This window comes from Oncorhynchus mykiss, chromosome 17, assembly GCF_013265735.2.
Source record: "Oncorhynchus mykiss isolate Arlee chromosome 17, USDA_OmykA_1.1, whole genome shotgun sequence".
NCBI lineage: Eukaryota > Metazoa > Chordata > Actinopteri > Salmoniformes > Salmonidae > Oncorhynchus > Oncorhynchus mykiss.
Window position 1 is genome coordinate 37,881,896 of NC_048581.1, and position 16,127 is coordinate 37,898,022.

General features: G+C 42.8%; 1 protein-coding gene across 13 annotated transcripts in view; it reads right to left on the bottom strand.

Moving 5' to 3' along the window:
• Positions 1-223: 223 nt before the first annotated feature.
• The window catches only part of ptprt (protein tyrosine phosphatase receptor type T), a 413,011-nt gene continuing 397,107 nt past the window's right edge, over positions 224-16,127 (bottom strand). For 12 of the 13 annotated variants that reach the window (XM_036949848.1, XM_036949853.1, XM_021568407.2 and 9 more), the window contains 7 exons: positions 15,161-15,310; positions 13,314-13,487; positions 12,011-12,142; positions 10,828-10,953; positions 9,893-10,056; positions 2,771-2,906; positions 224-2,095 (listed from right to left, as the gene is read on the bottom strand). In XM_036949848.1, the coding sequence (XP_036805743.1) occupies positions 2,042-2,095; positions 2,771-2,906; positions 9,893-10,056; positions 10,828-10,953; positions 12,011-12,142; positions 13,314-13,487; positions 15,161-15,310 (936 nt within the window). In that variant the 3' untranslated portion in view covers positions 224-2,041. The remainder of the gene's footprint in view (positions 2,096-2,770; positions 2,907-9,892; positions 10,057-10,827; positions 10,954-12,010; positions 12,143-13,313; positions 13,488-15,160; positions 15,311-16,127) is intronic. The other variant, XM_021568416.2, reaches the window with a different exon arrangement.

Sequence of the window (16,127 nt, forward strand, 5' to 3'; positions counted from 1 at the left end):
GTCTTTGTGTGTAACACTCTGTCCGCACATGTATGCATTCGGTGTCTGGGATTTAATGGTTAAAATGGGAGGGTTGGATCTTGATTTATCAGTATTTTGTTTGATTCTCGCTGAGATTGATGTTTCACCTTCGTAATGCTATTGTAATGTAGGCTTGACATTCACTGTATATAATATCCATGGTTGGTTGATGAAATGTATTGAAAGAAGAATTATTCAAATCTATTGTTCAACATTTTGGTCCCTTTATTTGATGTTACCACATTTTCTAACAACAAAACAACCATGGCAATTTCATCACCAGTTCTAAATATCACTTTGCTAGACAAAAAACCCCCCCAAAATTATACAAATTCAAGAAAAAAAAGGAGGAAAACAAAATATAACACAGATAGTGGAGATATGAAACGTCTTAATAAAGCCTATCGGGGAAAAAAAGGAAAGCAACTTGCATTCACATTATCCTCTCTTCCATTCAAAATCCAACACTGTTTCTCTTTGTGCTTTCAGTCACCAAACAACCGCATGTCAATAGTACAACTACGCTGTGAGTTGATGTAAGACTTCTTCAAGTCACTGTCCATGTTGAGCAAAACATTCTACTGAAAAAGCCCTATACAACACTGTACTAAAACCATTCAATGGACAGAAAACACAACAAATAAAAATAAAACAGTTAGCTTGCAAAATTCAGGCACCATAGAACGCTTGTAATATATAGGTCATTTCCAAATGGGCCAACATCTGCAGTCTACCTTGAATGTGATTTATGCAAACGCGGTAACATTGCCTATAAAACTAGAGCGCTTGGATCAAATCCCTGCCTCATTCAAGAGTTGGGTTCACAATTTCAGATTCTGGATTCTGTTTCCATGTCAAACAGTATGTATTAGATGCATAGGGAGAGAGTAAATGGCAGAACACACGTATGGTGTCCATATTAGGACATCCTTACACAAAGCCAAACTGCTCCTAGAGTATGGGCGCGGAATGAACAAGGATGAAAAGCAAAGTATTCTTCTCACCAAAACCTGAGGTTGGGCAACAGTAGGGCAGGGGCTGCTACAGTGTTTGACAAGCTTGAGGTGCATATTGCTAGAACATTATCCCACTCCATCCTTCGGGCTGACACGTTTCTTCACAATTTGGTTAAAATCGTACGTGCGCTTAAAGATGTGAATATGGCACTGTCGATCAAATTACACAAGAGTTGAATGGGTGTTTGAAGGTAAAGCAGTGCAAAATACAAAACACATGAACGCTTTGATGAATACTGTATACGTAGCGCCAGCATAGAATGCTAAAGCGTTGACTGACTCTCCCTGTCAATGGAGAAAACCAGAATGGGCCTCGGAATTCATGATTGTCTGCATAGCACAAGAGCCATGGGACACCAGAATGATGAGAACATGCCACAATATCAAAACAAACCAAAACGTTGACTGAAGACATCACATTGCGAATGTGAGAAAATAGGTGTGTGAACATGGATGTAAACATGTTGCAAGAACCACAAAATGTATCTGCCATTTTATGTTCAACCGTTTGGGGTGGGTCAAGGGGGGGGGCATATAATACAGTCATTATTAAGGTTCATTAAAAAGAGGTACAAAGCCAGGGAGAGTTTGAATCTTCTGTCTTTGTCTGTCTGGTGGTATCGGTTCTGTTGGTTGGTCCGCATGTATTTTTATTAGCATCCCCATGATCTCAGCTAATCTTCCAGGTTGTACTTTTACATTGAGGGTGTGACATTCAAGGCATATATCTAAAAAGGAAATTACTGTACAAGATCACATCACAGTTCAAGATGGACACTGAAGAGAGAAGAAAAGAGTTGAGGTTGTCATTTCATTTTTTCTTTATACAAACAAAAGCGGTCCCAGTCTTGCAGAAGTGGGCACATGAACCCAGTGTGGAGGGCGTTTTTTTCTTCTTCTGTACAGTTTCATGTGTGTGTGGTTGCACCCACACATCCCCTGCCTCGGATGGGTTGGTGTTTCTGCAGTCAGCACTGTGTCCCACGGACACGAGAGGCAGTCTCTCAGAATGCGCTAAGGGCCTCCAGAGCAACTTCATAGCAGAATTTATACTGTTCCTGGAAAAGGGAAAGACTAGTCACACATTGGCATCATTTTTTCATATCATCTCTCAGAAAGTGAACTTAGACATCAGGCTCATGGATCATTTTTACATTTTTTATAATGGATAAAAAGGGAAACTCAAGCACACTGGGGATCTCTATGCTTCCAACAATAATATTATCAATCTCTTCCATGAGTAGCACTGGTTCGTAAATTCAAGTGGGAAAATAACATTCAGAGACAATGTAACAGTAGATAAGCAACAAAGATAATCAAATCAACTTTGATCTAAATACAATAAATTCCATGCAGGATTATGACAGCATCTTCAAAGTCTACAATAACCTTTTAACTACGGTAGTTGTCTTTTGCCACCAAAATCTGCTTTAATTCTAAGTGAACAGCTGTGCCCAACCTGAGATAGTTCTGTGAAATTGAGCATCTTGTTTCCGAGGCTATATTAGAAGGTATAGAGACATCTGCTAAACAACACCTGCCATAGCAAGTCATCAGCCTGGGGATATGTGTGTGTGGTGTGTCCGCCTTACTGTCTATGGTCTAAAAACCTGTCCAATAGAGCCACAACTGTGTGTCCTACGTTGCTTATATAGTAGGTACGGATAGAAACCGTCCTCAAGCCTCTTATACAGTACCATATCACCCTTACTGTTGTGGTCAGTGGAACGTACCATAGTCTCCACCATGTTGGATTTGTTGTTCCTCAGCGTCTTGACGGTGTGGAACACGTCTACAATGTTCTGCTGCTGGATCATCTCACTGATGCTGCAGATGGCACAGAAGGTACCACTCCGTCCACCACCCGTCCTGTTGGAGAGAGGTTAGGTAGCCTAGTGGTTAGAGCATTGGACTTGTAATCAAAAGGTTGCAAGATTGAATCCCCGAGCTGACAAGGTAAAAATCTGTCATTCTGCCCCTGAACACTGTTCCTAGGCCGTCATTGAAAATAAGAAGTTGTTCTTTTAACTGACTTCCCTAGTTAAATAAAGGTAAAAAAATATATAATTATAATAATAATAATAATGTATACAGTGCCTTGCGAAAGTATTCGGCCCCCTTGAACTTTGCGACCTTTTGCCACATTTCAGGCTTCAAACATAAAGATATAAAACTGTATTTTTTTGTGAAGAATCAACAACAAGTGGGACACAATCATGAAGTGGAACGACATTTATTGGATATTTCAAACTTTTTTAACAAATCAAAAACTGAAAAATTGGGCGTGCAAAATTATTCAGCCCCCTTAAGTTAATACTTTGTAGCGCCACCTTTTGCTGCAATTACAGCTGTAAGTCGCTTGGGGTATGTCTCTATCAGTTTTGCACATCGAGAGACTGACATTTTTTCCCATTCCTCCTTGCAAAACAGCTCGAGCTCAGTGAGGTTGGATGGAGAGCATTTGTGAACAGCAGTTTTCAGTTCTTTCCACAGATTCTCGATTGGATTCAGGTCTGGACTTTGACTTGGCCATTCTAACACCTGGATATGTTTATTTTTGAACCATTCCATTGTAGATTTTGCTTTATGTTTTTGATCATTGTCTTGTTGGAAGACAAATCTCCGTCCCAGTCTCAGGTCTTTTGCAGACTCCATCAGGTTTTCTTCCAGAATGGTCCTGTATTTGGCTCCATCCATCTTCCCATCAATTTTAACCATCTTCCCTGTCCCTGCTGAAGAAAAGCAGGCCCAAACCATGATGCTACCACCACCATGTTTGACAGTGGGGATGGTGTGTTCAGCTGTGTTGCTTTTATGCCAAACATAACGTTTTGCATTGTTGCCAAAAAGTTACATTTTGGTTTCATCTGACCAGAGCACCTTCTTCCACATGTTTGGTGTGTCTCCCAGGTGGCTTGTGGCAAACTTTAAACCACACTTTTTATGGATATCTTTAAGAAATGGCTTTCTTCTTGCCACTCTCCCATAAAGGCCAGATTTGTGAAATATACGACTGAATGTTGTCCTATGGACAGAGTCTCCCACCTCAGCTGTAGATCTCTGCAGTTCATCCAGAGTGATCATGGGCCTCTTGGCTGCATCTCTGATCAGTCTTCTCCTTGTATGAGCTGAAGGTTTAGAGGGACGGCCAGGTCTTGGTAGATTTGCAGTAGTCTGATACTCCTTCCATTTCAATATTATCGCTTGCACAGTGCTCCTTGGGATGTTTAAAGCTTGGGAAATCTTTTTGTATCCAAATCCGGCTTTAAACTTGTTCACAACAGTATCTCGGACCTGCCTGGTGTGTTCCTTGTTCTTCATGATGCTCTCTGCGCTTTTAACGGACCTCTGAGACTATCACAGTGCAGGTGCATTTATACGGAGACTTGATTACACACAGGTGCATTGTATTTATCATCATTAGTCATTTAGGTCAACATTGGATCATTCAGAGATCCTCACTGAACTTCTGGAGAGAGTTTGCTGCACTGAAAGTAAAGGGGCTGAATAATTTTGCACGCCCAATTTTTCAGTTTTTGATTTGTTAAAAAAGTTTGAAATATCCAATAAATGTCGTTCCACTTCATGATTGTGTCCCACTTGTTGTTGATTCTTCACAAAAAAATACAGTTTTATATCTTTATGTTTGAAGCCTGAAATGTGGCAAAAGGTCGCAAAGTTCAAGGGGGCCGAATACTTTCGCAAGGCACTGTATATATATATACACTGCGTAAAAAAATAAAGGGAACACTTAAACAAGACAATGTAACTCCAAGTCAATCACACCTCTGTGAAATGAAACTGTCCACTTAGGAAGCAACACTGATTGACAATAAATTTCACGTGCCGTTGTGCAAATGGAATAGACAACAGGTGGAAATTATAGGCAATTAGCAAGACACCCCCAATAAAGGAGTGGTTCTGCAGGTGGTGACCACAGACCACTCCTCAGTTCCTATGCTTCCTGGCTGATGTTTTGGTCACTTTTGAATGCTGGCGGGCTTTCACTCTAGTGGTAGCATGAGACGGAGTCTACAACCCACACAAGTGGCACAGGTAGTGCAGCTCATCCAGGATGACACATCAATGCGAGCTGTGACAAGAAGGTTTGCTGTGTCTGTCAGCGTAATGTCCAGAGCATGGAGGCACTACCAGGAGACAGGCCAGTACATCAGGAGACGTGGAGGAGGCTGTAGGAGGGCAACAACTCAGCAGCAGGACCACTACTTCCGCCTTTGTGCAAGGAGGAGCAGGAGGAGCACTGCCAGAGCACTGCAAAATGACCTCCAGCAGGCCACAAATGTGCATGTGTCTGCCCAAATGGTCAGAAAGAGACTCCATGAGGGTGGTATGAGGGCCCGACGTCCACAGGTGGGGGTTGTGCTTACAGCCCAACACCGTGCAGGACGTTTGGCATTTGCCAGAGAACACCAAGATTGGCAAATTCGCCACTGGTGCCCTGTGCTCTTCACAGATGAAAGCAGGTTCACACTGAGCACATGTGACAGACGTGACAGAGTCTGGAGACGCCGTGGAGAACGCTCTGCTGCCTGCAACATCCTACAGCATGACTGGTTTGGCGGTAGGTCAGTCATGGCGTGGGGTGGCATTTCTTTGGGGGGCCGCACAGCCCTCCATGTGCTTGCCAGAGGTAGCCTGACTGCCATTAGGTACCGAGATGAGATCCTCAGACCCCTTGTGAGACCATATGCTGGTGCGGTTGGCCCTGGGTTCCTCCTAATGCAAGACCTCATGTGGCTGGAGTGTGTCAGCAGTTCCTGCAAGAGGAAGGCATTGATGCTATGGACTGGCCCACCCGTTCCCCAGACCTGAATCCAATTGAGCACATCTGGGACATCATGTCTCGCTCCATCCACCAGTTGCACCGCAGACTGTCCAGGAGTTGGCGGATGCTTTAGTCCAGGTCTGGGAGGAGATCCCTCAGGAGACCATCCGCCACCTCATCAGGAGCATGCCCAGGCGTTGTAGGGAGGTCATACAGGCACGTGTAGGCCACACACACTACTGAGCCTCATTTTGACTTGTTTTAAGGACATTACATCAAAGTTGGATTAGCCTGTACTGTGGTTTTCCACTTTCATTTTGAGTGTCACTCCAAATCCAGACCTCCATGGTTTGATCAATTTGATTTCCATTGATCATTTGTGTGTGATTTTGTTGTCAGCACATTCAACTATGTAAAGAAAAAAGTACTTAATAAGAATATTTAATTCATTCAGATCTAGGATGTGTTATTTTAGTGTTCCCTTTATTTTTTTCGAGCAGTGTGTATAGTTGAAGAAAAGGGGATGAATGAGGATAGAGAGAGAGGTTAAAACAGGGGGATGAGAAAGGGACAGAGAGCTAGGAAGAGGAACAGAAAGGTATAAAGAGGTAAAGGAAGAGAAGGAGACATGGAGGGCCTAAAATGACCCCTCTTCAAGCTAATGAGTAGTCATTCTGACTGCAACATCCTACATTTTGAAAAATGCTATCAGAAAAATAATAATTTGGTTGTTTTTATGAATGTCCTAGGTAACAGAATACAAAAGAAAAAAAATACACCATATCATTTTCATTCGTTTACGTTACAGCTATATGTAAAAACAAAAAAAACACCAAAATTCAAGTGTTCAATCAATTTTATTTGTGGAGTGCCTTTGTTACAACTATGAAATAGAAAGTATATGTGTTGGAACACGGTAACAGCTTCTTTTTATAAGGACAAAACAAACAAAAATACCCAAACCACAAGATGCACGATCAGCAAAATGCACAGTTAAATGATGAAAGCATCAGTAGCCTAAACATCATTATAGGCACCAAGTGTGCTTGATAAAATCAGCACAAAAGCAATAATTAAATTCGAATGAATATAAGTCTTTATATGACACCAGTCAAAATAGTTTATTGCCAGCTCATGCTTAGATGGAATATGCAACGGCATCGGTTGGAGCATGTCCATGTCACATAAATAACAAAAGCTTGTGAGTGCGTTGCTGATGTTGTTTTTTTGCTTGAGATGTAGGGTCTGCTCTCTCATTGATGACATTTTGTGCTGATAATTAATCGCCATTTAGCATTGTCACCCGCTTGTTCTATCCAAAAGGTCCCTCCCTTTCTCTCTCCTGCTTTCATTTGGTGGTGGTGCAGGCACCATCTCACTGCGCACTGTTCTGGCATTTTTTTGCGCTCAAGTCTCGGAGGTGTAGATTCAGGCTCAGAATCAGACTCAGAATTAGAAGAATAATGTTATGATTCATTTCATCCCCACCATCCGAGGAATTTTCATTCAGAATTTGTAGCAATGCTAACGCAGCATGTGCATCCGTTTGTCTTGGCCTTCTTGCCATTGTAAATTAAGCACACTCTCACAGTGTACTCCAAGTAGGCCAGAGTATACTGATAAGACTGCTTGGATTCGGGGGACTGGTATGAGACTGACTGCTCAAATTGGCCTTATGTAGCAAAATGTCATATTTTTTTTTTTTTTTTTACCTTCGATAAGAGTAGTAACTCATAGCTACAAAATGGTATATCATACACTGCATTCCTGAGGAACAATGGGAAGGTAATTCTGCTTTGAGAGTTGATAAACTTTTGCGTTTGAGAAAAGGACTTTTAAATTGTTTGGCGCCAACTGGAGAGCTCTCCTTTACCTACAACCATTTGGCATTGTTCACATCCTCTTAAGCCAGCCCCACCCATCTCTTTAAGGATTCACATGAGGTCATGTGCTAAACATAAAACGTAAAGTAAAGATTAAGACTAAAAGTAGTAGTAGTCTACAATAAGGAAAAATCCAGGTAAAAAGAAAGTGTCCAGATAAAAATATTTTATAAATATTAGATGATGCTTACCCACTTGTCTAAATTGATGGGTCATGTGAAAGAAATGTTTTAACCTCCAGCCACATCCAGTGGTGGAAAAAGTATTAAATTGTCATCCTTGAGTAAAAGTATGAATTCAAATTCCTTATATTAAACCAGACAGCACAATTTTTGTTTTTCTTATTGACGGATCGCCAGGGGCACACTCCAACACGCAGAATTGACAAACAAAGCATTTGTGTTTAGTGAGTCTGCCAGATCAGATGCAGTAGGGATGACCAGAGAAGTTATCTTGATAAGTGCATGAATTGGACCATTTTACTGTCCTGCTAAGCATTCAAAATGTAACGAGTACTTTTAGGAGTCAGGGAAAATGTATGGAGTAAAAGGTACATTATTTTCTTTAAGAATGTGGCAAAGTAAAAGTAAAAAAGAGTAAGGTAAGGTAAGAAATGACTTAAGTTGTACTTGGAAGTATTTTTACTTAAGTACTTTACACCACTGAGTGCAGTTTAGTAACAGCCAAGCTAAGGCGTAACAAACACTGATACCCTGACGAAGACAGCTTGTCTGTCGAAACGTTATTATTATTGCATCTTAGCTCCTAGAGTTGTGAGGCTCTCTTTTTATTTTTCAAGTGTTCTCCTCCGCTAACCAGCACCTCACCTAAACAGGTGTGCGTTTCTTTTGCCTCAAGAAATCAATGGGCACTTGATTAGACTAGCATCAGTGAACTGTTACAAAATAGATTTTGTTTGGTATTTTGGGCAGTGGGGAGAGAAATCACATCCAGGACTTATCGTGTTTTGTTATCGTTGGGGCTGGTCCTTGAAATCAGTCTCCACTATGGATTTTCATCCTCACTCTCCCTAATTTAAGCTTCATAATAGGGTCCATAATGTGGCTAAATCACTATGAAGCCAGTGATTATGAGAATGGGAGAGGTGCTGTTTGCTTGGCTATAGCTGACAATGCTGTTAACTTCTTGGTGACTGGGGGGGCAGTATTGAGTAGCTTGGATGAATAAGGTGCCCTCTGGTCATAGGAACAACATGAATGTGTGCATGAGGCAGAAAAAATGTGGTGGGACTCGAGTTTTGTCATCAGGTGGAAGACGGTGTCCCCTCTCTCTGGTCAGTCTCACCGGAGGAAAGGAGAGAGCAGGGACCTGAGAGGCAGACCTTCTGCTGCTCTCTCCATCTACTGACACTGAACCTTCAGATGCAGGTACCATCAGTCCAGTGAAATAAAACATACAATTATTTCAATTTATTCTCAGCTGTGCCTCACACATTGTACAACTGATCTATTTTGTTATGAAAGCTTGAGTATTGAAATATAATATGGTCTGAGAAGAACAATATTAGCATAGCCAATATGCTGTGATAATGTATTAGGCCTACCGCACAAACCTCATTCCAACATATATTTGTTTATTAGGTTATTGTTGCATTTTTTAAGTCATGTTAAAACAAAATCTGAGCGGTGGATCTCAGCTTGCCTTTTGACTTCCAAAGTTTGACTCAGAAAAGGTTGGTGACCACTGCTCTAGAAGAAAACAGCACTAAGGAAGCATGCAGTGATGAATACATTCATAGAGCACATTCCCTATTGTCATCCTGTCTGAGATGAGTATAGTGTAGAATATGAGTAGGGCCAGCCAGAATATATACAGGGAAGTTCTTTCACCACTACCTTAACAGTAAGGTAAATGTCTACATGTTGCGTTGTTTAAAACTAAAACTAAACTTCAATCATTCAGTAGCACAATTTGTTTTAATTTGAGTTAATCACAGCAATTTATTCGTTTTTGTTTTTATAGTTTCTGCACTTTCAGAAACTCTACCCCTCCACATCCTGTCTGGGTTTAAATATTAGGCCCTTGTATCCAATGTCCATGGACGTGTAACTGTCCTAATATGGACATCGTATAGGTGTACAACTTCCATGAATGTTTGAGTCTGTCCTAATATTGACACCGCAATACAATGACTGAACTCCTTCTGAGCCCCTTTAACTACTCACAGGCAGTGGACCACGGTGCGTCCGTCTCCCCCGTCGTACTGCTCCTGCCACTTGGCCAGACGTCTCACCAGCTGCAGGATAGAGCGCTTGGACAGGGGCGTGTCGCGGTAAGCGGGCCAGCCAATGAACTGGAAATGCTGCACCAAGCGGTAACCGTCCTGGGGCTGCCAAAGACAGTGAGAGAGAGAATCATAAATGAATGCCATCGTCAACATCATTGTTGTCGTCAACATCATCGTCATTGCCATTATCAAAACATCCTCAGCATGGACAACATCACAGTCAGCATCCTCATCATAATCATCAATCTAATGCTAATCTTCCTCCTCATAACCGTCACGAAAATGTGTAGATAAATCAAGTTTACCTCTGTGTCCACTGTAAACCTAAACCACTCAAGTTATTAAATTACTGCTGATGCAATCCCAATGTCTTTTGGCTCATTGTGGCTATGCTTTCCTTAGCCAGAGCAGAGCCAACGACTGGCAACTACAATAAAGACGTCAGCTGGGAGGAGGGAGGGTGGGGGTCAGCTGAATTCTGTCGTGCATGAGCCGTGTCATCCGCTTGTGGCGGTGGTGATGGAACCATTTCATGGTAAATTGGAGATGCCGCCACTGTGGCTTTTTGCACCGGCACAGAGCAGAGCGTTGATTAGCTGGCCAGCAAAGCCTGCTTGTGATGCTGGTGAAAGTGGGAGAACCATGAGTGAACGAGAGGCAGAGAAGAGGAGAGAGAGAGAAGAGTAACCATGCGCCACGAACACAGGGATTCGCATTGTGGTGATTTAAATGGGGTCTAATGAGTAGTACCGTAGAAATCAGTCTGAACCAGCCACTGCTCTGCCAGGCTGGACCTGTCTGTTAGCGCCATCTGCATTGGCAGGGCTCAAAGCAGAGGGTGAATATTTACAGGGTGATAAACATGATACAGACCCTGGCCATGTTGCAGATCCTGAAGATGCGGTTGATGATATCTTCGTCGATGTCGGCTGAGATGAACTCCACCTGGATGGGGCCATAGCAGCAGGAGCTCTTCTCGGGCCAGTACTGCATGCACAACTAGGGATTGAAGAGGGGTTTAGCCATAGAAAAAGAGTTTAGAAGTAGTTTTACTCCTATGGGTACATTTAATATCGCTGTCGGTGCACCGATCACAGGATATTGACTTGAATGGGAATGTCTGTTCTAGTTGTAGTTGTAGTTCTGGCATGAGCTACATCACGTTAGGTACACCACATACTGGTGTGGACACTGTTGTTGACTACTTGGGGATTTTACCAATTGGGGAGCACTGGAAAAATTACATAAACTACACATTGCTTTAGCCATTTGAACAAAACCATCCGAGTTGAAATGCAAGGTCATACTGCTGGGCATAAGCAATTGAAGGTCATGTGCATACAAAAGAAAAGCCTTGACCTTATTGGCCTCTGCACGGTACACCTACATCTTAGGGCCATGTTATGACTGGAGTTATCCTCCAGTCTACAGCTTTTGAAGGGTTCCAACCTTTCAAACCAGTCAGTTGGAAAATGTCACTACTTGGGAACAAAATCTAGATTTTTTTTTACGTAAATGGGATGTTATAAAGGGTCCAGACACGTTTTTAGCAATTTCCCTTGGTTTGAGAAACTTGCTACAACAGAGATTGACTTCCTGAACCTCATTCTGGAGTTCAAGGGCATCCCAAAAACTTTTTTTTTTTAAAGACACAAAAAAGGTGTCTGGACCCTACTATAATATGCCATTTATATCAAAAATACAGATTAGGTTCCTAATAGTGAAATTCTCCTCCTAATATGGGAGGTATTGATGTGCTCTTTGCTAGGTTTCAATGTTGTTGTCTGAGTGTTCTGGGAGCTATGTTGGATAGCTAAACCCTGGGCAGAGAAAAGAGCAGCTCTCCTATGAGGCTTATCCTGCTCCATGAAACTGTGTGTGTGAGAGTCGATGGAGGAAATGACAATGGAGGGATAGAGGGAGATGAATAGAGAGAGATAGAGCATGTGTAAGAACCAGGAGCAGACCGACAGTCAAAAAGATTATTGGTCTGTGTGTATGTCGATGTATGTACACCCATATGTGTGTGCGAACCCCGGGGGTCAACAACACACACCTGTGCGGCATCCATCTCGTTGAGCATTACTATCGAGGAGCAGTTGTAGTCGAACACCAGCCTCCAGAAGTCGGCCACCGTGTTGGGCAGTGGGTGCTGGGTTACGATGAAGGCTGCTGGCTGTTTATGGCTCTGGAAAAACAAATCAATGACAAACACCACAACACTTCAGCCCCTGGTAGCGAGAGAGAGAGTAAAAGGAGAGAAAGAGAGCGAGAAAGAGCAGAGACGCTGGTGGGACCGCTAAAACAGCCACGGGTCACGGTGGGTTTCCAATGCCTGATCAACTCGTGGCGAGGACAAAGAGCCCGGCAAACTCCCACGGACAGTGTTAACCTTGCATCGTGATGCATTGACAAGAGAAATTCCACTGCAGGTTGTTGCCAGACAAGCAGGCCGGGTCTGAGAAAGACGCTGCAGGTCATTACGTTGTCGCCAGACAAGCAGGCCGGCCAGGCCGGGTCTGAGAAACCCCGCTGCAGGTCATTACGCTGTTGCCAGACAAGCAGGCCAGGTCTGAGAAAGACACTGCAGGTCATTACGCTGTTGCCAGACAAGCAGGCCGGGTCTGAGAAAGACACTGCTGGCTTTATTTGACGCCACCTCTGTGCTTGTTATTGCCTGCCGTTCTTTTCTCATCAGCTCTGTGTGGCTTATCTGGATCTGCGTGTGTATCGTTTGGTAGATCTGCTTACGAGGGCCTAGAGTATGACGCTGCTTTCACAGCCATTACTTATCATTTACCACAGTGCTATCACTTAATGGTGTGTTGGTTGATGATCAGTTGTCAGATGATGTTGTTGGTTATTTTTTTTATTGCTGTTGCCATTTGACATTTCATTTTTGTAACCTGTTATCTAATTGAGTTGCATTTGCATGTACCCAGTCACTGCCTCCCCATTTCCCACAAAAACAATGCAGTAAATACAAAACATAACATCCCTATTCTAATTAATAACGCAACAGAACCGAGGCATATCTCAAACTAACTGATCTGTGTCTTTTCCAGGTTGGATTACATCAGCCAAGCTAAATCCAATGGTTTACGCTACTTGGCAGCCTCTGACGCAATTTGCCTCAGTCATGATTGGTGTTGTGCAGACCTGCATGGGTTCAAATAGTATTTGAAATCTTTGAGCGTTTGTTTGAGCCTGGTTATAGATGGGTAGGGTTTGCACATTTGGGACAAGGCATGTTCAATCAAAGCAAGAGAGGAGAGAGAGAGAGACATACAGAGACAGACAGACAGCGAGAGAGAGAGAGCAGGGAAGAGAGAGCAGGCGAGAGAGCAAGATTAATTTACGTCCATGAGGGCAGCGTTGATGTAGTTACTGGACTCTCCGTCCACGGAGATGAGGAAGGGCAAGCATCGATCCACAGACAGGACATCCATGCTGCGGTTCTTGTCGTGGTTCCGTGGGAGCAGTCCCACGCTACAGTCTTCAGGCCGGACCCGGGGAGTCACGATGTTCAGAGTCTGGAGAGGGAGGATGTTATTTTGACAATTATTATAAGGTTTAACAAACATATTTTTTTGGGGAAGGAAACCTCCATTTACTTACCAAGAGTTGCTGAATATTTTCATCTTCGACACCTGCATTTTTTTTGTCATAACTCCTCATGTAAACGACAGGGTATCAACAATCAAACCAGAGTTGTTCGCGAGACAAGACCATATTAGCTAAAGCCTATAGGCTAGCAACGCTCACCTGAGGATCTGTCTGTTTGTATTTCCTTTGTTTGAGGGGTGCAAAATCCACTTGTCACTTAAATATCGCTAGATTGATTGCTTTAATTTTACTCCTGCAACTCTTTCATACTCTTGCTTGTGCCTGTCGTTTTTTCCCCATTACGCTACGACCACAGAAATGTTTGTAATGACCTGTCAAACAATGGAATACATTGTCTTTCTGATGCATCTATAAGAACGCTAAAGCATAGTCTGGGATTAAACGCATCGTCTTGATACTTACATCACAAGAAAGAGACGAAAGAAAACTATTTTGATGGGTGTACAATTGATTTGTAATTCAAAAGTAATAATTTAATACAGTTGAAATGTTTACAAAATAGATACCCTGAAATGAAAGCAACTTCCAAAGATGAACACTCGGATTATAGTGATACTATGTCCGATCTTGCAAACAATATAAATAATGTTTAGAAAGGTGTAATCCAGATCCAAGAGTGTTGATTTTGAATCCAAGGTTATCCTGCTATTGACACACTTGTTGAATTATGCAACTGAACATGACAGCAACAGTAATCAATGAAGGAGTCTAGACAGTGCAGGTGAGTGCAGATAGGCCTATACAGAACAGGTTTTTGGTGGATGCAGGCCTGCTCCACCCCTTGATGTTAATGTATTCATATATGGAAATACATCCAGTGTGTTTATGCAAATGACTCATATATGATTTGCTTTAAAAAAAAATATTATAAAATACCTGACACCATTAGAAAATGTATATATATAGATCGAAATTGGGGCAATTTCGATCTTGTCTCCTCGCAGCAACTCCCAAACGGGCTCGGAAGGCGAAGGTCGAGTCATGCGTCCTCCGAAACGTGACCCTCTAAACCGCGCTTCTTAACACCCGCCCGCTTAACCCGGAAGCCAGCCGCACCAATGTGTTGGAGAAAAAACGACCGAGGTCAGCCTGCTACGATGAGCCAAGTAAAGCCCCCCCCCCCGGCCAAATCCTCCCCTAACCCGGACGATGCTGGGCCAATTGTGCGCCGCCCTATGGGACTCCCGATCACGGACGGTTTTGATACAGCCCGTGATCGAACCCTGGGTCTGTAGTGACACCTCTAGCACTGTGGTGCAGTGCCTTAGACCGAAACACCACTCGGGAGGCCCATATGCATTCTAAGAAAAAAAGGGATACTTGAATTCCCACAAAAAATCCCTGGATTTTTGTGCTATAATTCAATATCAGTCAATATCTGGATTTAAAAAATGTATTGTTCTTGGAGAAAGCAAATGTAACTCCTTTTAGTTGGAAAAGGCTAATGAAATGCCTCTTAGGAAGAAAAGCGAAGGACGGACAAACAGACAGACAGACGGACAGACGGACAGAGGGACATAGACAGGTAGACAGACAAACGGACCGAGAGTTTAAGAGTTAAGAAGTGGAGGGTGCTAACCTGAAATTCATCCTTAATTTGGCTGGAGTTGGTCTGTGGGTCCAGTCTGCTGATGTTGTAGTATATGGCTCTGAATTCACAGACTGGGATGGCTGTGTTTCCACACAGGCAGGCTTCAAGGATGGCGTCGTGGACAAAAACATACTGCTCCTGGGGTAGGAAATGATGAGATAACAGGTGTAATGACATACAGTTAGATGTTCATGTACTTCTACCCTTTAGGTCAACCTCAAAACACTAACCACCTACTTTATCACAGCACTTCAACCAGTAGTTGGACCCGATTCAAATCCATTAGTCTCAATTCACATGTACTGTTGAAAAGTGTCGAGAAGCAGAGCAGTGCATACAGGTACCGAGCACAGCTGTAGAATTTTGATTGTACACAGCGACACAAAAACATAATGTGTAGCCATTATTGAACGTCAATACGTCATATCTAACACAGTTCTGCGAAGGCAGCCCTGCATTTTCAACACGTACTCTCGTGCTCTGATGAAACGGATTTCATAGCCTGAAGAGCGCTTCGCATAAATTTGCATTTTGAAGCATGTAAAGTAATATCCTGTGGAGAAGTAAATGAACCACAGGAAAAAAGGCAGCCATGTTACAGCCTTAAAAGGAGATCAAGAGGCTGTGTGCGGTTCAACAGCGGATGCATTGTGCTCATCAAGTAGCCAGACATATTAATTCATCTCCAAAATCCCAGCCATTCGCCTGTGAATAGAAATATGCATATTTTCACTCAACAATGCAGAAGGCTCAGGGTTTAGAATGTTAATTGCGGCCATGAGAGCTGTCCGGGGCTAAATCCATCCAGAGTTGACCTCCGCTATCCATTACCTTGATAGCTGGTGCTACTCGGGAGCAGAGAAAGCCTTTTAAAAGATGAATTGCTTTTTGTTGTTTTGTGCCGGATTATCTTTGAATAGTGCTTTAATCTGACACAAATTGCCCTCTACCCATT